The sequence below is a fragment of the Corvus cornix genome, chromosome 4 (assembly GCF_000738735.6).
Source record: "Corvus cornix cornix isolate S_Up_H32 chromosome 4, ASM73873v5, whole genome shotgun sequence".
NCBI classification, from domain to species: Eukaryota; Metazoa; Chordata; class Aves; order Passeriformes; family Corvidae; genus Corvus; species Corvus cornix.
This window is the reverse complement of record NC_046334.1, coordinates 29,823,779-29,846,887: the sequence shown is the minus strand read 5'-3', so window position 1 is coordinate 29,846,887 and position 23,109 is coordinate 29,823,779. Positions and strand designations below refer to the sequence as shown.

General features: G+C 47.7%; 1 protein-coding gene and 1 long non-coding RNA gene across 10 annotated transcripts in view; one reads left to right on the top strand and one right to left on the bottom strand.

The window, feature by feature from the left end:
* LEF1 (lymphoid enhancer binding factor 1) overlaps nucleotides 1-3,768 on the bottom strand; it is a 71,488-nt gene extending 67,720 nt beyond the window's left edge. For 4 of the 9 annotated variants that reach the window (XM_039551404.1, XM_039551399.1, XM_039551406.1 and 1 more), the window contains exons 1-3: nucleotides 2,775-3,093; nucleotides 1,846-1,909; nucleotides 244-377 (exon numbers count right to left, since the gene is read on the bottom strand). In XM_039551404.1, the coding sequence (XP_039407338.1) occupies nucleotides 244-377; nucleotides 1,846-1,909; nucleotides 2,775-2,984 (408 nt within the window). In that variant the 5' untranslated portion in view covers nucleotides 2,985-3,093. Of the gene's footprint in view, nucleotides 1-243; nucleotides 378-1,845; nucleotides 1,910-2,774; nucleotides 3,094-3,355; nucleotides 3,452-3,522 lie in introns of those variants that run through there. The other 5 variants (XM_039551400.1, XM_039551401.1, XM_039551402.1 and 2 more) reach the window with 5 other exon arrangements.
* Nucleotides 3,076-22,797, top strand: LOC109146301. The gene is made up of 5 exons (XR_005601814.1): nucleotides 3,076-3,258; nucleotides 16,642-16,772; nucleotides 20,905-21,289; nucleotides 22,097-22,242; nucleotides 22,332-22,797. It is a non-coding gene; the product is annotated as an uncharacterized LOC109146301 (long non-coding RNA).
* Nucleotides 22,798-23,109: the final 312 nt, after the last annotated feature.

Here is a 23,109-nt window from a genome sequence, read left to right as displayed (position 1 = left end):
ACCAGGGCTCCCCCCACAAAGCCCCCAGCCCTGTTCACAGACATTAATCTCAGCTTTTCCACCGCGATCACGACCAACACCTCTAAGACTCTCAAACTCCACTGGACAGAGGCTCTGAACAGCAGAAGCTCAACCTTCATCGTCACTGAAGCTACTCAAAAGACCCCCTTGTAAACAGACTCTGCAGACCAAAGAGGAGGAAACCCAGCTTGCCAAAACCAGCCTTTGGAAGAGATAACTCACTGTTCTGGGGATGGGTGGCGACAGAGATCCATTAGGCATGTATGGGTCGTTATTCATATTTGGCATCATGATATACCCAGAATAACCAGAGTATGATGGTCCCTTGCTGTATAAGCCACTGTCTGGATGCTTTCCTATGGAAGACGAAACAATGATTACATTATTCCCCACATATGCATTTCTCATGAGTTAGAGCACTTAAATAGGTACTGTGCATATATAAAAATGTTCTGCATGCAAATACTTCCTTACTCATGGAAATTACTGCTGACAGAAAGCAATACGAAGCAATTTGTAATAAATTTTTTTTTAGGAAGAGTTAATTCTTAAAGGAGCAAGTACTCTCAGTGAGGAGTTTATGTTTAAAACACAGAATAGCCTCATTTTGCTAGTACACATTCAAATCAAAGTAGACACATTAGCAATGACATCACATTTCTCAAGTAGCAGCTTTCCCCAATTTTATACATGCCTCTAGGATTTTTGGATTCAGAATTATTGCCAGTGTGGGTTTCCAACATCATTGTTAGGAAAGGGAGGACAAGGCTGTGGTAACTAGATATAATAGTTTCCTTCTCTTGCTGAGCCAGTGTGTGCAGCGAACAATTCATTCTGGCTATCCTCATTGGGAACAATTAAAGGGCAGGGGGTGGCTTGGAAGGAGATCCTAACAATTTGGGAGGGGGGCTGTTGAGCACACATGGTACTACAGTCAAGAAGGAAGCCAAATGAGGGAGGCTATTTGTAGGAAAATAAAGTGTTTGGGTTCAGGTCCTGCAAATGGGGATGAACAAGTCTCCCACCTACATGCCCATTGACAAGGTTACTATTTGAAAGTGAGGTTTTAAGAAGATGCAGAGCTGAAAAGAAAACTATCCAGAGCTGATCACCTCCCCTTCACTGCCAAAATGCTTTGAGCATAGACATCATTGCTTTTAGGCTGTTTAATGACAAATTTGGAGGAAGATGGCCACAGAGTGCCGGCAAGCACCAGGACTTAACTGTGTCTGTCTTTATATGGAATTTATAATCTGGATTAGTTTGCGATGATAAGAATTTGATTTTAAACATAATCTCCCATCCTTCAAAGCACACATTCTTTGCACGCGTGTCCAGCTTCCTAAATGATATTCAGTGAACTCTGCTATTTCCTCTGTCCTTCTCAATCAAAATTAACCAGTCGGTACATTAAAAAATGTAGGAGGTCTGTTCATACTTAGATTCGAAAGAGGACATTTAAGGGACAGACTTTGGCTGTCACTTAAATGGAGAAAAGCAGAGGGTTTCTGAAAAGAACTGCACACTGTATGAGCAAAGAGATAGATGTGTTTAAGCTGATATCCTAAAAATAGTTATTTCTTCAGTGAAGATCCATTTGGCCTACTTATCAGTTCCTAAACAACAGAAATACCATTTGGTCACTCAAGATAAACGCGCCGCACGTTCATCTCCCTTTTAAATACGCTTTGAAAGCGCTCTGGCATCCCTCTCCCCCAAAAGACACTAAATTTATGTTTTCCAAAAGAAACCAAGTTCAGTTTGAGGACTGTGTGGAGGGTCACAGAGGGACAATATTGCAAGACAGGACTGTGCGCGTCTCACCTTCCTCGGGGTGTTCTCTGCCTTTATCATGGTAGGAATCCTGTGCTTGAGTCTGCCTGGAAACCTGACCACAAGGAATCCACCATCAGAAAGGAAGAAAAAGAAGAAAAGTCATTGTATGGATGCTCGTTTATCAGTCACACTGCTACAGTTCCTTGAAGGAAGAAAGAAGTTAAGAGCACGAGATAAACATCTTTCTTTTTCCTCTTAAGTCACTTGGAAGGCAACTGTACCAGAAATGTTTGTGTAAACTATTGTTTTATGACAACATGAATAACTATATGGCTTTGCAAAGCATTTCTAGCAGAAGCACCCTGCATTTAATGAAAGTGGATCATTTCTGGAAAATATTTGGCACTCTGGCAGTCAAAACGCTCTTGGTAAAAAGATACCAAAAATAATGATGAAAATCAGGTTGCCCTCCTTAGCAGATCTTTAGGAAAAAGAAAAAAAAGGAAATAAAAAAAGAAAAAAATTAAATAAGATTTTTAAAAAGGCAAGTTGTCCGCTCGCCCTGAAGTTGTTTTAGAGTCGGGAATTTCTTCCCAAACAGTTTTATGCAAATCCCTTAAAGAGTTTATAGCTAATGCTCCGACCCCGCTGATTTTACTGAGGAAATTTCATGGCTGCTTGAGGTCTAATACCACTGCACCGTCGGGGAACTCGCGGCAACTTTCTCGTCCCGGGCCGAAGCGCGGAAGGGGCCAGCCCCTCCAGCGCATCCCAGAGCGCGGAGCCCTCCCGGCTCTGCCCGACGCACTTCTGGAGACAGGCTTTGGGGTAGGATGATTTCTTTTGAGAAATTTGGAAGACAGAGGCTTCCCCTGTGCCCCGCCGAAGCTCCCTCCCCCGCCAGGGCGGCCGGAGCCCTCCGGCATCCCGCGCCCCCTCCGTCCGCGCTGCCCCGCGGAGCCCCCGCGGCCGCGCACCTCGTGCCCGTTGGCGCCGGGGGCGATCTCGGACTCGTTGACGAGGGAGGACTTGATGTCGGCCAGGTCGCCCTCCTCCTCGGGGTGGCTGATCTCGGCGAAGATCTTCTCTTTCTGGGGGTCCCCCTCGTCCTTGAAGGGGATCATCTCGTCGGTGGCGCAGAGCTCCGGGTCCCCCCCACCGCCCCCGGCCCCCGGCAGCTGCGGCATCCTCACGGCAGCGCGGCGTCTGCTGCGGCCGCCGGCCCGCCGCGGGAAGGGGAGCGGGAGGAGCAGCGGGGGAGGAGGAGGAGGAGGGCGGAGGAGGAGGAGAGAGGAGGAGAAGGAGGAGAGAAGAAGGAAAAATCCCGTGAACTCCTCAGGGTTGCTCTCGGCAGCCGGAGACCCCCGCCTGTCCGCCCGCCCCCTCGGGGCCGAGGTACCCCGTCTTCCGCACGACACCGACGTCGCGGGGACCCTCGCCCCGACGCGCCGCACGGCCGGAGTAGGTCGAAATACGCCCGCTTGTGTCCCGACCGCGCCAGGGACCGCCCCCCAGGAGACCCGACCTCCCTCCATCCCCCGCCGGGACCCGGGCTCACCCTGAGGGCGAGGAGACGCGGAGGGAAGCGGAGCCCGCCCGCGTTTCGCCTCCGAGTGAAGTTGCCACCACCCCGGCGGGACCGAGTTAAAATGGCTGGGGCGAGGCGGGCAGGGGGAGGGGGCGTCCCGGGGGAAGGGGCCGGCGCTGCCCGTGCCGCGCACCCACCGGGCCTTTGTCCGCCGCTTCGTCCGCGGCTCCGGGCACGGCTGGACTCGACTCGGCGGCACCGCGAGGGGCGAGGGGCCGAGAAAGAAACAGCCCCGGGAGGGAGGGAGAGCAAGAGGGGAGGGATGGAGCGGGAGGGGAGATGTCCCCCCCGCTTCCCTCCGCGCCCGCGGGCAGGGGAAAAAGTTGTCGGCGCGGCGCCCCCGGCCGCCTCCGCGCTCAGCGCCCGGTGCGGGGCCTCCTGCCGCAGCCAGCGGGCGCGGCGCCCCACGGGGGGCGGCGGTGGGGCGCGGAGCGGCGGCGGCAGCGCAACTTCAGCATCGCTCCCGCCCTCCCTCCCTCCGCCGTCGGGGCGGGGCGGGGCGGGGGCGGTGGAGATGAAAGGAACCGCCGCCGTGACTGACACCGTGTCCGGGCCGGGAGGGCCGGGCGGCGGGGGCGGGGAGAGGATGGGGCCGGGGCCAGCGCCAGCGGGGAGGGAGGAGGGGGCGGGGGGGAGCGGGAGCGGGGCTGCCCCCGGGCAAACTTTGCTCTGGCTGCGCGGAGTAGCCTCTCTGTGTGTCCCTGTGTTCGTGTGTGTGTCTACATGCACACTTGTGCCTGTGTGTACGGGTGTCCGGGTCGCGGGGGTGCACCGGGGCACTGCCGCTCCTGTCCCTCCCCAGCCGAAAGCCCGCCGAGGAGGGCACAGGCACTAGCTGCATCCCCGGGAAGGGCGGACAGACCTGCTTTTTTAGGGCTGCTTTGTTGAGCCTTCCCCATCGCCACATGGCGCTGCTCCGGTGTGGGAAGTATGTGAGGGATTGACCAGGCTCTGCCCACGCCCGCTTCGGACGAAGGGCAGAATTAAGACATCCCCATTGAATCCAGCAAGTTCCCGGCAGAAACGAGTAGTAGCCCCCGAGAGGCAGGGCGAAACCCGCCGCGGTGAGCTCGTCCCAGTTTCGGACCGGTAAATGGAGCCAGAGCAGTAACGGAGGTTCACCCCTCCACCCTGTCCCGTTCCTCCAGCACCGCGCTGCCCCGTTAGCTCCCGGCTGATCCGGCATCGCCCTGCAACAGGGCACGAGCACAGTAAAAAAAATCATCCAGACAAAAGCAGACGCTGCACTTGGGAAACGTCAGGATCCGCAACTTTTATTTTGCGAACGCGATGGGCGCACATTTTGCAGGAAACAACTTCCCAGTATTTTGGCATCGGAAAAGTGTGCTTGGTGCTTTGCACATGCCCCGTCAGGTTGCTAAACCTTCAAGCTCCGGCAGCCGGAGGAACGGGAATATGTGGATGCTCAATCCGTTTTCAGCAGATGCCGGGTTCGGCACGGCGGCACCGCCGGCCGGGACACGGGCGGGCTGAGCCCGGCTGCCCACGCCGCCGCCCGCGGCTCTGCGTCATCGTCCGCGAACGGGTAATTAAAATCCAGCTGAGAAATGACACCCTCCAAACCCCGAGAAAGGGAGCAAGGTAGCGGGAAACGGGGGACGCACTTGCCAAGTTGAACAAGTGCGTGAAATAAATAATCGAGAAAGAAAGAAATTAGAAATGTAACTCCTGGGAAGGGGCTTAATTGTGCATTGCTCCCCAGATGTAGGGAGACCCCCTCTCTCTCGGAGACGGCTGCAGAGAGGCGATGGGGAAGAGGTTGTTCGGAAAACGACAGACAGCTCAGGGAGAGTTCCTGAGCGGAGATGCACATCTCCGCATCCCTCCCGCCCTTCTTCCTTTTCCTGGCGCTCGGCGGGCACGGGACACCCGGGCCGGGCAAAGCTGCCCCGGGACGGTCCTGTTCTGAAAAAGACCTTCGGCGAGATGCTGAGCACCGCAACCCTCTCCCCCCGACGGGGCGGTGCGGCCCGGGAGCAGGCAGGGACCCCGCCGGAGGAGCCGGCAGCGCGGCCACTCCTCTGTTTCATTACCGGGTCCCTCTGGAAAAGCAGCCTCCCCCCGCCCCTCCGCCATCCCTTCACGTGGGCTGGAGTCTTTCCCGGATCGTTTTTTTTGGTGGAAGGATTTTGAAGGCAAGAAGGGGCCGGGGTGGGGGCGACGGGACCGGGGCGGGGGAATGTGTGTGTGGAAACCGTAATGATTTATGACAAGAAGATAAACTCAGGAAACCTCAACTCCAACGTCAGATTTGACTGGAGACAACACAAAGCTGTCGCTTTACTCGCAGTTCTTGGGGCACGGCCGGTGGGGGGGGGACAAGGCCCGGGGTATGGGGACACCTCACCGTGGCCCTGCTCTCGACCCGGGACCCGCCGGCCTCCCCGGGCCACCGGGAGTGCGCTCGCCGCCGCGCCCGGCACCCGGCTCCGGAGCGGCTACCGCGCCGTTTGGTACTTTCGTAGGGGTGATTTTTTCGCTTTAGGAGTTTCTTCCTTTTTTCTCTTTTGCTTTTAGCGTGAGTTTATATTTTCCCATGGTTTGGGTTGTTTTTTTGTTTGTTTGTTTGTTTGTTTGCTTTGTTTCTTAATTTTGGGCAGGTTTTGCTTTTTTTTTTTTCGGTTGTTTGAGTGGGTTTCGGCTTTTCAGAGGGAGTTGTGGAGTTTCTGTTTGTTGGGGTTTTTTGCATTTCAGCGTTGAAGGGACCCGCATTTCGAGCACTCCCCGACGCCCAACCCGGCTTGCCCGTACTCAGGGCGGGGGGCGGGGGGGGGGGAGGGTGTCGAACCCAGGGAGGGGAAACCGGCCCCGGGCGAGCTGAGCACCAGCACTCGGGGCAGCGGGACGACCCCCGTAGAGCTTCAGGGGTGCTGACTGGGGAGAGGGGGGAGCTGCGGTGCCACTGACGATCCCTCCGGGCGCAATAAGCGGGGCGTGGGGACACAGGACACTCTCGCGTGCGAAGCGGCGTCCGCCGCCGGCGCCCCCTTTATAGGGAAGGGCGGGAGTGGGGCGGGGCGGCGGCGCCTTTGATGTCCCGCCGGCGGCCCCTTTCATCCCCCCCCAGTCCCCCCCCGAGCCCTTTGTGTGACTAAATTTGGCAGGAGCATGGAGGCGCGCCAGGGCGCCCACGTGTGCGCTGAGCTCCCAGCTGAGAGAGCCGGGGTTTTCTTCCGGGTAAGGAGACAGCCGGGGAGATCAAAGAGTTTGGGGAGCTGGAGCCGAAATGCGCAGTGGAAATAAAGTGAAATTAAATAATTAAATAAATAATAGTAGAAAAGGGGAAAGAAAAAAAATTCCTCAGTCCTGGACGCATGCCAGTCGGAGGCAAGGGGGAGCAGGGGGAGTACATGGTGGTCAGGGGGACCGGCGGGAGGGAGGGGGGAAAAATATTCTCGCAAAAGGGGCTTGCAGTTGTTTTCTGAAAAGAAAAAAACCGAAAAATAGAAGCCAACCAGCGAACCAACAGACGAACGCTTTTGTTTAAAGCCGCCGGGCTGTGGAGCCAAGCGGGCTCCGCCGGGAAGAGCCGCCCGACAGCGCGTCCACGAGCGCGGCCGGGCCAGGGCTGCGCGCCCGCGGGGCAGAACTCCTCTATTGCCTGAGAAACGGGCAAACGGCGGCAAAAATCCCCTTCTGCCGCCTGACAGGGCAGTTCGGAGGTTCGAAGGGAGTCTTTCTAGGCAAACCCCCTGCGGTTTTTTCTCCCCCTGGGAAGCGATGTCGAGGGTGGTCCCTCGAGGGGTGGGTGCGCTGGGGGCCGGCGCCTTTTGCGGCAGCCCCCGCTGTGTCCCGCGGCTCCCCGGCGGGCCAGGCGCGCACCCCGCGGCTGAGGGGCAGCGGGACTCCCTTCTGAGCTGCGCGGTGCAGGGGTGGCACAGCTGGGGCGCGGAACGGGAACCCCTGGGGCCCCGCCGCCGCCCTGCACACCCTAGCCGCCCCGGCCCTGCGGGGGTGGTCACCCGGCTCCCGCTGCTCCCTCAGGGCTGCAAAGCACAACAAAGAATGTTGCGTTTTAAAATTTCTCGAATCGAGCCTTTTCGGTGCCTTTTCAAGGCAACGTGACTGAGTTATGCGTGTTCCCTGGGTCTGCGTTTGCCACCCCATTTAGATAACATCCGTGATTTATGTGCAAGTTGAATACATAGGCTGAATTCCCAAATTCCTTCTGAAGTAAATAAATCCTCCTCCTTCAGGACATGGGGTGAGCAGGGCCAGAGCAGGGATGTGGTGATTAGCCCGGGCTCTGCAGTTATCACTGTGGCGTCCTGCACATGCCACTGCTGCACAGCATCACTGGGGAGCAAGCCCCAGGCTGCCTCAGGTTGTATGGATGTGTTTAGAAATATGGACCTGTTCTGTGCCTCTAAAACAAGGATAATACTTCTAAGACTCTTTTTTTACCCTGTGAGAATAAATGCACTGTTGTGTTTAAAGAGGCTCTCTGCTCTTCTGATGAGTGCCTTAGGGAAAGCTGTAAATAACAGATCAGGATTTTTTTGGGTGAAAACCCAGTGTCCTCCCTCACTCTTGTGTCATACCAGGCAGATGGTCCCTTTGGTGGTGCAGTTCCTTTCCAGTGTTTTCACAGGTGACCAGGTACATACCTTTGGATTTGGGTCCAGGTTTGGCTTGCAGACACTGTGGCTCACACTCCATGGCCTATGTACAGCTGCTTATCAGCATGGGTCACTTGCTGTGGCCTCCAGATGACGCCGAGGCCAGCTCCTGGTAGCCCTGAGGGAACTTATGTGTGGTGTGGAGGGGATTTCTCATTGCACGTATGATCATTTCTGTCACGGTGGCTGAAAGGGATCCTTTCCAACAGTCAGGTCAAAAGGATTCTCCCGAGTGAAGGGAACTATTCTGTATTTGGTGCAGATTTATGTTTTAAATGGAGAAAAAATCAAAAAGGGAATAATATGTGCTGGTTTTGAAGACTCGTTTATTATGAGCCTTTATGAAATGTGGACTCATTTTTTAAATTTATAACAAAGGGCATCCCAGCTATGTTTCTAGCAGCTATATCAAAGAGTAACTGCACTTCTCATTTAAAGCTACTTTGAAAGAGATCACATGTAATAGGTATTAGGATATTAAGAGTTTATATGTGCTTTCTTGCTTTTTAATTTACACATCCAGCTTTCCAGTTCTGGGATGCCATCAATGTTCTTAGCCCAGAATTACTCTATTGAAAGAGCTAGGTTTTCTTAGCTCTTGCAACAACATGGGCTTTATGAGATTTGAGTGGGCAAATCTTACCAGGGCATTTTTACTGTAAGAGCTTTTGTTTAGAGAAAGGCATTGGTGGCTCAGATCTCACAAATGTGTTGTTATCTTATTTTGAGATTAAAATAGTCAGCAGTTAGTGGCAGCTTTCTTCTTTTTTTTTAAAGTGCAAGATAAAATACAGGGCGGGTGGCATGGTTTACTCAAATAAATGATGACACAAAGTAGCTTGCAAACTAACTCTTACATCGAGCAGTGCCGTTGCAGGATTATTTCTGATGACTCATCAGATCAGATAATCCACAGAATGTGGATAAAAGGGGACGCAGGACTCAGTACCAAACCCAGAAAGCCACGCTTGGAAAAATGCAAAATATGAGGTTAATGTTGTATTAAAGGTAAGACCTGAAAAGAGCAAGGCAACACGCTGCCCCCCAGCAGGGATTTTTAGGCTGGCATTTTTGAAAGGACCAAAGAGATGTTCAAAGGGAGTAGAGTAAAATATCCCCGAAGGGGCCTTTGAAAATCCAAACTTTACTAGTTTTGTGGGGCACCACATTAATGTGAGATTCTGGCTGAAGAAATGTGTTTTAATTTCAGAGTAGCAGTTTTGCCCATTTACGTCAACATTTCCTACTTTCTTAGAGGTGGAAGTCCTGCTCCTGAATAAATAAATGTTATACGTGTCCCAGAACAGATGAGATTTTCTCCATCCCCATGAGCCAGGATGCCGCACCCTGGGCAGTGTCTGTGGGCAGGTTTGCAAAGGCCCCTCCAACCAAGTCCTGCTTCTGCACCTCTAGCTTGGACTCAGAAGTGCTGGTGAGTGTCTCATGCTGCAACTTCTTGGATGCACCAGGGAAAGCCACTGAGGGCCTTTTGCCGGGGGTTTTGTGGACACGCCGTTGGAAGCCTTATGCTGAAAATGTTTATTTCTGTTTGTACTTGCTTGTACAGTGCAAAATTAGTATCTCGAGCCCCATAAGTATATGAGGTGCTTTGTGGAGCAGTCACCCTTTTACAATAGCACTTGGCATGGCTCTAGCTAGACCTGTTTTGGAATTCAGCATACACCAATTGATATATTCTGCCAAATACATAATGAACATGCAGAGCTGACTGTGCACCAGTGTTTCCTTCTAGCTTTTGAAATGGCGATCATTCCCTTTCTGTGCTCCCAATGAAATCAAAGCATCTTGTAATCCTTTGCTTGTTTGTAAGTGACAGTAGTCCTCTGTTCCCTGACAAATATTGCCAGCAGAAGCCTGGTAGCTCCAGACAAGGTCCTTTGAAAGAGGTGGGAGGAGACAGAGACTCTGCAGGCAACTTTCCAGCAGCAGCTGTGCACTAACGGCATGGGAGTGTGGGAGGCTACTCCCGGGTTAGTAAGACAGTTCAGCAATGCAGTGAATGTGTGCTCCCAGTACATGACTCCTATTTACTTTTTTTTAAATTCCCTGACCTCTGTCTGACCAAGTCCATCGCTGAAACGCAGCTGGATGGGGAGGGGGAACAGCAGCCAGGCTGTACCAAGGATCTTGCTGTGCTCAGTGAAACATGCGGTGCTCCCCCAGGGAAAGTGTTTAAGGCAAGTAATGAGGTGGCGAGTTTTCTTTCTTGCTGAGAAAGTTATTTGTAGGTGGGTCTTATTTTACTGTACCATTTCTCACTTCCCATGGAAGTAACTGCCATTAATTTGCCCGACAGAGGTATTAAACAGTAACAGCTGAATGCCAGTCAAAGGCAGCAGTGTTTGATAGGGAAGTGCCAGAGAAAGAGCAGTTTGCAGGAGTCTGGGGTATTGTTCAGGGCCTTGTGATCTCAGCCTCTCAGCTTCATGGTTTCAGGTCTGGTAATGATCTGAAAATACAAGTCTTCATGGTGGCTGGAAGGCAGAGAGGCGTGACCTATAGGGACAGCAGTTAGTCTCACCTTTTGATGAAGAGCAAGATCAGTCTGAGTTGCGGCTGGCCATTTCACCTTTAGCTCCATTTTCCTTTGAGTGGGTCTCATGGATAACTTGTGTCCATGTCCAGGGGAAACAGGCAGTTTTGTTTTGCAATTTAGAGTTTCAATTTAGAGTTGCACTTTAGAGTTCTCTAAGGCTGAGGGAAGTAAAGGGATGTGAGCAAAAGTCGTGCTGGTGTGGCTGAGTTGTCAAAGGAGAGGGAACATCACACACAAGGAGGTTTCAGTCAAATTCTGCAGACCTTGACTCATAATCGTGCTGGAGCAGGGACCTACAGATGAGACCCTGAGCTGAAAAAGAGCTGATGAGGTATGACACTAAGGACAGTATGGGGTAGAGGAGAAAACTGTAAGTGAATGGTTGCACTTACAGTCCCAAAATTCCCGGTGCGATGCTGCTCTGAGTCTCCCAGACTGCTTGTGGCTCCTGCTGAGCTCAGCCAGAGCATGGGTGCTCAAGCTCTCTTCAAATAAGCCCTGCCTAAGGGGGGAACAGTTCCTGCCCCACTGAAGAAGGGTAATGAGAGAGGGGGACGCTTTGAGGCTGGCTGGGCTGTTGCAGAGGGTTGAAGCAAGGGTTCAGATTGTGGCCCTTGTTGCTCATCTGCCAGGTTCCACCATGATTTATCAGTCAACCTCTGGCCTGTACATCTCCACAGAAAGCTGTGCTTTCTCTCCTGCTTCTACCTTGCCTCCTCTGCTGCTTGGTGCTGGTCAGAAGCAAGGAGCAGCTGCAAAACTTGCATGTCTGGGTGAGCCTCCAGTCGGCAGCTGAGCCGGCAGTCCTTGCCCACGTAGCGAGGCTTTTCAACAAAACAAGAGACTCCAGATAATAATATTCTTCCTGGCTAAAAGACTTTTACTAATTTCAGCACCTTTTTACACAATGTGTAATTAAATTATGAAGTTTCTTGCTGCAAGATGTTATGGAGGCTGACAGGATGAATGGATTCAGAAAAGGATTAGGCAAATTCATTTTGTCTATGAAACAACTGGTCGGATACAACCTCCAGCTTAAAAAGTCTCTGAACCTCCAATTGCAGGCAGTCATTTCGGGCACAGGGAAGGTGATGCAGCCAAGGAGTGCAGATTGGAAAACCAAAATCTGCAGAAAATTACTCAAGTGCATGCTGTGATGGAAAAGTCAGAATCTGAATTTGCAGCATGCCGTCAGTCGCTGGCCTCAGGCTATAACTAAGATTGATACCAGCTGATGTATGTGTGCCACTACTATGTTGATAATGAAATAAAACTTTCCCTGGTTTATTTTGTCTGTCCCTTGAGGAATTCAGTTTTTCAGACCTCTCTCACAGCGAAGAGTACTTTTTATTACATTTATTTACGTTTGCTGGCTGTGAAGCATCTAAATAGTGTTTCATTAAAAAAAAATCCTTACACGAGAAAGATCAGAAGCATTCCGTGGTATTTGTTTTTCTTTAAAGAGGGTATCTTTGGCATGCAGACAGGCTGTGGCTCACCATTATAAGTTAGCAAAGGATCATCCATGAGATATTAGCCATAGCCAGAATAATATTAGATAATTAGAAAAGTTAGCTTTTAATGGGATTTCATTTAGAATGAGATATATTATTTTGAATTCCAGTAAAATTTCTATTTTTCCTTGAATGCAAACAAACGCCTTGTTATTTTGAGCTCTCTTCCTCTTAAACACTGTGCATTTAGCCCTGATATGGGCATAGGATTCACCAGATTATTCTGCAATAGAAGAGTGCTATCTTTAGTGAGAGCAATTAAGGCAAAGGGGCTGCAGGCCAGAGCACTGGAGCTGTATAAGAACAGCAGAGGCTGTAGATTAAGCTGTATATTAATTACTTGATTCCCTACTTGGAGCTATGAGCAGTGAATTCTTTAATTTTATGTTGCATTTTTAAGGTAGTTTGTGGTTCACTAAAACCCAGAGCATCAGGAGGTTTTGTAGGTAGGTATTAAAATGGTGGAACTACTATGGATCTTTTGAAAAAAACAGCTGAAGCAAACTCCAGAGGTGGATCCAGAGGGAGGGTGCAGGGCAGCTCTTGGAGATATCCAGGTACATTGCTTTATGCAAGCTCTTGCACAGGGCTGCAATAAGATGGATTTACTTCATCCTCACCCTGACCCGGGCTGTGGATTTGATGTTGTCTGAGTGAGTGTCTGATTTGGGCAGGAAGGTCTCCCCTCCTGCTCCACTCCACAGTTTATGGAGCTGCCCACACAGCCTCTGTTACGCATGGTATGCTCTCCAAATTAACAGGTTTCTGCCCCAGAGAAGCTTATGCTCTGGAGGAAGTTCGTATCTTTGAACTTATTTGAATTATCCTCATCGGGGGAAATGAAATATCCTTCAGCTCATTCTCATCTCTCAGAAGATCTTTGTCCCCTTGGTCACACTTTTGTCTCCCTTGTTACTGCTGCACATCCTCCCTGTGGACTCTTCCCACAGCTGGGAAGCCTACAAGATTCCCTGGGGCTGCTCCTGATTTCCAGCCAGGCACCAGGGCAGCTGCCTCTTGCCCAGTGCCCAAGCAGGGGAGGGGGCCCTATTAATGTTACTTTGTTCAGTTGATCTGGGTCTTGTCAAGCATGTGCTTTCAAAATCCTGGCTCTGACCTGGGAAACAGGTGGCACCTTGTTAGCCTTTTCAAGGGGAGTCCTCCTGATCTGCTGTGTAATTTAGGCTCCTGTGTTAAATATAACTCAGTGTGGAGCAACGCCTGTAACCATCGTGCTTGGGCCAGTGCCTGCTCGTCAGTTCAGTGGGGCCCTGCAGAGATGCAAGAGCTCCCACTGGGTGTCCTCCCACCAGGCTAGGGGTCTCTACCTGTGGTGGCTGTCATCTGTCATGCAAGGAAAGCATCCTTTGTACCTTACTCCCATCAAAAGCACAAACACCCATTTACTATTTGGTAGAGGAGGGAATGGCAGCAGCAAGTCTTCACACTGGTCCTGAGATCCTTCCCTACCACAGAACCACAGAATCAATGAAGCTGGAAAAGACCTCTGAAATGATCGAGTCACACCTATGACTGAACACCACCATGTCAACTAAATCATGGCGCCAAGTGCCAAATCCAGTCTTTCCTTAAACATCTCCAGGGACAGTGACTCCACCACCTCCATGGGTAGCCCATTCCAGTATCCAGTTCCTCTGATAATAGACATTAGTGTAATATAACTTAGTAAGTGTCTAATTGTTAACAATTTACTTCTCTGCCCCTTTCCTTCTGTCAGGAGTCTAAATGCCAGCCATCACCTGGATGATGTGGAAAATGCATGGCTTGAGATTGACCCAAGGGCTGAACTTCCTTCAAAATTGTTGTGTGGCAGGAGAATCCCAGGGAGAGACATGGGCTACCATCAGGCCAAGGAAGAAAGTGTCTGTGCCCTGGCAGGATTGTTGGAAGCAGTTTAAACAATCTCTTCCTGGAAAGGCAAGAAGTTGCCAAACCAGGACATTAATTTGTTATTGCCTGCTTGCCCTGACTGAGTTTAGATCACGTAGGTGTGGGACAATGTGAGCACACCTAGCTGGGCTGGTGTGTTGGCTGCACTTTCCCTCAGCGATGGAAGGCTTTCTTCTGTGCAAGTTATTGTGCTGGGCTGTACCAGTAACCATAGTGCTTAGCCCAGGGGGGTTTCTGTAAACGGTGCACCATCTCTTTAGTAAAGGTAAGTCTGGCCATTCAGACACACCAATACAACTGGAAGGCGTTATCAGTAGGCATTTTGCAGGAACACCGATTTATTTAATTTATATAAAAACTATAGGGACAGCTCTCTAAATTTGTAAGTCTTTAAAAGCTTAAACCAAATGAAATTATTAGAAGAACACAAACCTACTCACTCAACTCTGTCAGCCCAGCTGCCCTCTCAGAAACCCACCTCTGCTGAATGCAGCTTAGATACACATGATTTACAGTGCATGGTGAGCCTGTGCTGATGCTATCCTGGGAAAGGTGAGACGAGCTCTCCATAAAGCTGAAGGAGCCTCACAACAACTACAGTACCCTGGAGCCCTTGCTCCTTCAAATTTCACAGCATCTGACACAAGCAGCTCTGTCAGCTGTGATGGTTGTGGAGTAGTGCATGCAGAAAAGCTGTGAGCCATTTGGAGCAAAAAAAAAGTAAGACACCTGACAGTATGATGTCACCTGGGAATATCAGGGGCACTCAATAATAACTGCACCTGCATGTTATTTATCAGCCACATTTTGGGGTTGTGTTGGCCATTTCCCTTATGTGCATGAGGATCTTCCCCCCTTCTCCATTGCTACCAAACTCTGAAGTTGTTTGACAGGAGAGTTGGTCAAGTATACCATCCCATCAAGTTCGTGTGGGTTTTTCTGTGTTTTAACCTAGATGTATTTTTTTCATCAAGATTTTGGAGCAAGATTTGTTTTCAGTTTCTTTAAGGGAATTTGGAGCCAGAAAGGAACAAAAAAAGCCTCCTAACACCAAAGGAAATGGTGCCACTGAACAAAGGGTCTCTTGTTTGTAAACTTCGATTTTAAAGTGTTGGTGCATATTCTACTGAACAGTTTTTCATTTTTCACTTGCACAGTGCAATGTTTTAAATACTAACCTATTCAAGAGTCAAGTACTTTTTAGGGCTCTTTGGAGTGTCTCTTCAGTGCTGCGTCTGTTTCTGAGAAAGCTGAGCTGTCTTCACTCCCATGTATCGGTCCTCTTAGCTAATGTATCCAAAGAGAAAAAGGAGAGAGTGTTTCAGTTCGAAGAGAAGCACAGCTAAAGAAGCTGAGCTTAATCTGCCCTATAACCTGTCAGCTGCAGAGCCTTCCTCACTGAATGATCCTCACCTCATGTTTCTTGAAGCACAAGAACAGGACTCTATTTCAGAAAAATAACAACACAGGAACAAAACAAAAAGATCCCACTCCCTTGCTTCCCCCCTCTACTTTCCTTTGAATCTAAACGTGGTCTAACCAGGAGAAATTTTTTTTCTCTGCGCTTCTACCTTAATATTTCTGTCTACATTGCTGTGCCTCTCTCTGCTGCCAAAGCTAAGTGTTTGCTGAATTAAATAAACCATGCTGCACTGACAGAGCTCATGAATGCTGCTATTGTCACCAGAATCCTTTTCGCTGGTCTGACCCCAAATCCTAACGCCAGCTCTGGTGCAGTAAAAAGTGAACAAGAATCAATCATGCTGACAAAACTAAGAGACTCTCCAGAAAGTAATTTTATAGGCTGGTTTTGTCACCACACGGCAAAACTTCGGGTATGTTACATCTGGTCTGGTTTGGAATCACTCCTGTCTGTCAGAAAAGGTTTTTTAAATAAGCAAATGCTCAACACAGTCAAGAAAACTCTTGTCATATGGCTAAAAAATCCCAGGTAATCATTTCAGTTGCAGGGTCATTAATAATACTGGATTTAGTGAATTTCCAGCATTTGCATAATGCAATAGGGAATCCACAGGGAAATGGATTGTTCCTATCTGTATTGTGGAGAAGAACTTAGGGCTGATGCAATATAAAGTCTCTAAGATGAAAAATTTGAGTAATTTCAGACAAGATAGTTTTTTAAGTCCTGAAGAGGAGAGGTCTGAATTTTCAAAACAGAACTGTAATAATTAAAGTCTCCTAATGTTGCATGTCTTAAATGCCTACATGCTATTGTATGTTCCAGAACCATATATTCCTGAGAAGTTCATATAAAATATTGGGTCTACTCTTTTTTGTGTGAGGTCAAGAGACAAACATGTCCAACTTAGTCTCCAGTCGGTCTTTGTCAAAGTACCCAGGGAAAGAACATCCCACCTCAAATCCTATGCTGTTATTTCTTCTGATTCCTACTGTTACTTCTCCTTTTGGACATGCTGAACAGCAACAGCAGCAGCAGAGGTGCTTTGGGTAGTTTTGGGGAGGAGCTGACAGCTCAGACCAGTACTGGGGTTCCAGAAGTGGTATTGACCTAGGGGTTTCAATTTCTCTTCTAATATTTTTGCATGAGGCAGCACCATAAGCATTTTTAGCAACGTTTCCCTCTTTACTTTGTCTTCCTTTCTTACAATATAGCACAAACCCCTCGATGTGGTTGTACAGAGAGCTGCTGCATGAATGACTCGTGCTGTCTCCCGACATTGGGTTCCACTGACATCCATCCTCACCTGAGAACTACTGTTTCTCCCAAAATGGGCACTTCCTGGGTGAGTTTTACAGAAATAAGGAGAATTTTCTTCTTCCTCCTTAAGGTGTGAGGAGGAGTGTCATAGTCTGTAATGCTTTCAGGTTTGTAAGCAGAAGCCCTGGGCCATCAGGGCTTGCTCTGTTCTGGCTCTGGTGTCTTGGAAGATTGTGGGAGAGCCAGCTCTCGTGGTCTTTGGAGGCAAGGCAAGAGCATAGCAGGAGAAAATCCCTTCCTTAGCCAGGGGAGACAGAGACCTGCAGCTTTTACAAAATCTCTTGTCTAAACGATGATGCCAACATGCCAACCTTGCCATGGCAGTGAGCAACTGAGCCCAGGTTGCTGTTTGACTCCTGCTATGCAAGCAGAGGCTCGTACAAACCAAACTGATAATTCACATCCACCAGAATTCAGCAGCTCAGAAGTGACTCTTTAAAAGCTTTGGAATAATTATTTCACCTGTGGTTGGAATTTTTTTCTCCAGGCTTGACTTACAGTTTATAAATATGTGAGACAGGCGATTGGTAATTCAGTTTATAGTTTGTATGAACCCTGAAGCTTATGTCAATGCTGTTATCTATTATAGAAATGCAAACATGCTCTTTGATGTGTTATTCTCAGTGACTTGGGAGGATAAAGATGGAATACTCTATGGGCATTTGTAAAAGAAATTCAGAAATTGCAAGTCTACTAGGACCTAACAACATATTTTCATTTATTTTTTTCTCCTTTGCAGTATGCTTGATTACAGTAACTTAAAAACAAGAGAAATATTGCATCTGTCTAGGTTTCTGCAGTAGGAGACCCCAAACTGGTTTCCCTGCTATGCCAAAAGCCCTTTTTTGAGTATGCCAAATGTGTTTTATACTACAGTGGAGGGGAAATTTGGTAGCACAGACGTAGGATTTATTCTGTTGGACAGATTTCCTTGCTAAAGGAGCACCTCCTGCTGGCTCTGCACTGCACTGCCCTTGGACTGCCTGCGTTTCCCAGCCTCAGGAATAAAAAAGGAAGCCATGTGGGGGTTCTCGAGATAGAGGAAAATGGTCGTGGTGGGACCAGCTCTGCTGCTGCGAAGGGAGATAGGGAGGGCTCCAGTGACTGACACTTCCCAGTCTGCTACAGATAATATTTATATAGTCCCTAATGGAGTGTTGGTACTCCACTAACTCAGTTCAGGGGCAACACACTGCCTGCTCTCACATTTCTGCAGTGACCCAGCTGAAGTCCACAGAACAGATGGCAGTAAAACTCAGTAATAAGGAAGTGAGAGAGAGCAAAAAGACATTGTGTTTGTCCCTGGCAGCTTCAGTTTGTCCATGAAAAATAGCTCGGAATGATTTTCCACTCAAAATGCCTATTTTTTTTTTTTTTATTAATGGAGAATGTATAGTGGCTTTGTGGCCATTTTAGTGAATTTTATTTGAAAATATAAAAGCAAGATGTTAATATGTCCTTTTTGATTACTGCCACAACAAGCAGCTTCAGTGGTTTATTTCCAAGCAATTTCTTCCTTGAAGGCTTGTTTTATATATATATTTTTAGGAGGCTGTTATAAAGTAGTTTTCAAAAATAAATAAAGTCGCCCTACAAATGATACATTAAAGCTAAGCAAAATAAGCTATCCTGACCAGAGTGCTTTTCTTCCTTGGAAAACGAAACCAGTTGAAAATACTTGCTGTCATTCTGATGCACAAGAAAAATAAGTCCAAAATATCAACATTTTCCCCAGAATGAGAACACTGCCAGCTCTGACATGTTTCCTTTGGTGATCAAAGCTCTTGGGATGGCTGGAGATGACATAAAGAAAACGTGGTTTGTTCGTTTAAATGCAGTGGGTGGGGAGCATGAGAGAGCAGAGTGTTGTAGGGAGTAGGACTCAAACATAAAATGAGCAGTAAAGATCTGTTCATCAACGCCTTTTGCTAGTAGTAAGCATTAGCACTGTAGCAACAGTTAAAGTCTTCTGTTATTGTTGTTCCTAGAGTCTATAAAGAGGCTGTTGAAATAGGCACCAGTAAACAAGCACAAGGAGACACAGACCTTGTCTCGACAGCAGTCAAACTGGGTTTACGAAGGGATGACCCATGGTTTATTAAAAAAACATTTTCTTCTTTACTGCCGTATTTTAATATTTTGGCGCACCCTAATGAAAACCCAGCAGGCCACTGCAAAACGCCCTGCTGTGCCCTGTTGCCATGCAGTGTCTGGCTGGGTGTGCCCTCCGGAGTGTTCCTGCAGCCCCCTCCCTTGGTCGCTTGTCACCTGGGGCTGGCTGCCCGCTCCTGGGGACGACGCCACCAGGGCGATCAACAGGGTTGAGGTGCCACCCATTGCAAACACCCACGAGTCGGCCCAGGCAAATGCCCAGCCAGGACAGTGCTCCCGGTCCTACACCCTGTATGGCACACATTTTACAGAAAAAAAAGATCGGGAAAAAAAATTGGGAAATACTGTAGAAAATGGTTTAAAACTTCTCTGGAACTAGTTTGGTAAATATTGCTGCTTGTAAAGTCAGACTCTTTTTATCTCATAGGAATTGAAAGGCAGAAGAAAATTATGACTAACATATTTTTAAGAATTAGAAAAAAATTACCTAACCCCACATATTTGGAATATCAGAATATTTCCATTTAAGGCTATGATTTTCAAAAGAGCTTATGGGATTGTGGCACCCAGACCTACTCCTGCCCCCATGGAAATGCATATTAATTTGCTATCAACTTCCATGCGAGGGATCAAAACTCTTCAGCTCTCACTGAATTTCCCTGGGAGGTTGGTGACTGTTGCAAAAATCCCAGCTCAAACCTTCTTGCTGTCACTCTGTTTTCTGGGGAAATTCAGTGACTATTGCAAAAATCCCAGGCTGAACAACCTGATAACTCCTGGCTTTCAGGGCAGGAAGCAAACTCTGTGCATCCTACTCAAAACCAGCAGCAATCTCTCTTCTCCAGTTCAGACGGGTCTGACATTTTTGCTTTTTACTTGCCTCAAGCTGGACAAATAGTGACCTGTGTGAAGGCTGTGATGGGTTTGTGTTATTTGGGGATTGATAAGAATCCATGTCTGGGCAAGAGAAAGCAATCCTTGATCTGGCTGTAGCCATCCATTTCTGTTAAGTAGTTCCTGTTTGAAAGGAGGTCTCATGAGCTGGGCTGGGGGTGAAGATGGCTGGGGCAGTGACAAACATATGTTCCCAGCCCATTTCAGTGCCACTGCCACACAGATGCCTCTGTCTTTCAGAGATGAGTGGCAATGTGTGCATTACTTTAATTGCTGCTGCGAGGTCTGTGCAGGGGCTTTCCCTCTCAGCACAGACCATCATCAGCTCCGGCCAGGGGGACACTGCAGCGGCAGAGACGGTCACTGTCACCAACCCATTTGTACAGCTTCCCTGTGTGTGTGTGTGAGGGTGCTGGCACAGGGGTGCACACCCTGCTGCACCTCACACGTGCAGATGGACAGCAGCAATGAGAGGGACTGCTCATAGAAGAAACAAATCTGCTTTACACTAATAGCTCTGGATCTCTGCTTGTTTAGGAACAATACTACTCATGTATCAAACACATAAACCAGCCGTGCTTGCCTGTGCTCTCAGAGCGATGGTAATTACATAGATTTTTGGTCAGTCCTGTCATATTTACTCCACCAAATTGATTAACCTACGTAATGAGTACAGGACTGTGACCAATACTGACCCCACATCAAAGCCTGATACTGCGGCAGTGTGCTGCCCTGAATTTTAATTGTTCAGTAGGTTTTGTAATTAAACCGCAAATGTGCTAAAGAAGAGATTAGGCATTTTAGCTAGCAGTGTAGCATTTTTTCCCAGGTGTGTCAATTGTGTACACTATAAAATGTCCAATGCCTGCCTCAATACACAAAGATCTAACAACATGCCATTTCATAGATGACTAAAGCCTCTTCTATTTTTTTTGCTTGATATATTAAAATACAGAAAAAATGTAATTTATATCCTAAAATTTTCTATATACATTATCAGGTAGCACTAAAGCCCTTGTATAAAGGTATAAAAACAAATCAACAATGAATAAATTAGGACTTCAAGTCTCTGTGAAGTTCCCACAGGCTTGTACACTTGGTCCTCAGAGTGCAAAAGAGCTACTGCAGTCAGATGTGTTTTTGTTCTTCAGGATCATCAGTGTGGTACATCTGTTGCTTCAGCCACTGGCTATGCCAGACTTGAGAGAAAACACGTTGCTCATTAAATGAAGACAACTATCATAAATAAACGAGAACATTTGGAAAACTACCCATGCTTCACTTTTGTTTGAAAGAAGCTTCTCTTTTGGAAGCTCTTGCAACATAAAAGAGAGGAACTGCGCTGCCTCATTCCACATGATTCTTTCCTCTTTCATTTTGCTGGAGAAAAACACGTGTTTCAACATCTGAGTTTCCAGCAAATGTTGCCTTCTACCTCATGTGCCTGCTCCTTTGGCAAGGAGAATTACAGTGTCTCTGTTGGTGCAGCTCCCTGCTTTGTTTTCGACCACACAAAGGAGATGGAACTAGAAGGAGGTGGGTTAATCTGGAATTGAGTGGGTTGTGCTAGAAGGGAGCAACTGGGAAGAAGATCCATCTTTCATTCATAAAATTTTGTTTGAAACATATGGGGACAATTAGGAGCTACATTTTCATCTTGATGAGCTGGGACTTGGGAGCCTGCTTTGAGATTTATTCAAGACTGTGAATCTGGTCTGAAACTATTCTTCTTTGGTGTGCTTGTACTTCTTCCATCTTCCTGTGATTTAGTCCATCTACCAGTGAAGGGTGTCACCAGGACTCACGAAAGGCGATTGTCTCAGTGGGTTTGATTGTGAGCAGGGAGCTTGGCTGAAGGAAGAGCAAAATCCAGGTTTCTTTCCTACAGGAAGACTGTTATGCATAATAATGAGGGCAAGATGACAAAATGTGTCAAGTTTGGGGAGTAGCAGGCTGAGATACAGGCTATTTGTCTCATAGATTTGATAGCCAGAGTTCGTCTAGCATGGGAAAAAAAAAGTAGTCATCTTCTGATACTTGGAAAAAAAAATAAAATTGTATGTAGATATGTAATTTAGTAGAATGGTGAGACAGTCCTTATCTTTTTTAATTAAAAAATCACCCTGCAGACTAAAGAGTACCCACCTGGTACTGCAAAGCATCCTGTAGGCACTGATCTTAACAAAACACTGACAACAGGGACAATCTCTGTTTTGCTTTTCTTTCTTGTGTGCTGCCCAGAAATCACAAAGGCATCTCCGGGAAGATTTTTCTTTCAATGGGGAAATGGTTCATTCAGCCACGTAGTTGAGTTCACCAAATGGATGTGTTTTTCCTTTGCAGTGTGCTCCAGTATGCCTAGATCCATGCTGAGAGCCTTGGAAACCAGTGAGCATTGCTTGGGTGTGAACTTCCCTGCCTGTTTCCCAGCACAGGTTGCTCTCAGGCACAAGATTTTGCAACCTATTTTGGCTGGTCCTGCCATGAAGGTATTTTCTGCATGCTGGAGTTTTTAAGAGTGCTGATTTATGTCATTTTGGCAACCATGTACTGACATTTTTCTACCATTTTGCAATAGTTATTCATCCATTTAAGCATGTGACCAGCCTTGATAAATAAGTGAGGACTCTTAAATGCTGACTGCTGGAATCTACAAAGAATGATGCCTGCATGATCACACCTGAATATGCACAGCACCTTGCTTCCCTGTCCAGAGGCACGCTCTCCTCTACATAAAATACCCTACCTGCCATGCCGGACCTTCTTGAATGTATTTGCAAGGACTGTGCATTAAGTAAAACACCTGCTGTCTAAAGAAAATAATGTAGCCCCGCTAAAAATACCAATGTGTTGTATTCTTTAGGAGTGACTGCATGCAGCTGTAGGAGCAGATTTTAGATTGCAAACAAGATCTCCACATTTTCCATCTGTCTAAAGCTTGCAATGACAAAAGACCTTGCAGTGCATAATGATGACTCCAAATAAACATATATAAATACACCAGATAAATAAAAGTTTTTGCTTGCCAGAGTTCTCAAGCTCTATGAAATAGCTTTTGACTCTTAAATTGAGACAACAGTTTTCAAATAAAATTAAATGAGGTAACCAAAGACTGAAATCCTAATACAAGAATTAAGAGGCAAGAAAAGTCATAAACAAATTACTGATATATAATTTTCAGGTAAATATGTTAATTTAAAATAAGTTTGCATACCCATTTGAAAGATGTAATTTCAAGAGAGAATAACCAGTTTAAAATTAATATAATTTATTAACAATTAAAAATTATAACACAAGCAGAGGGAGGTTGGAGGTGAAATATTGAGTTTCCTTTGATAGGTAGAGTAATTATGAAG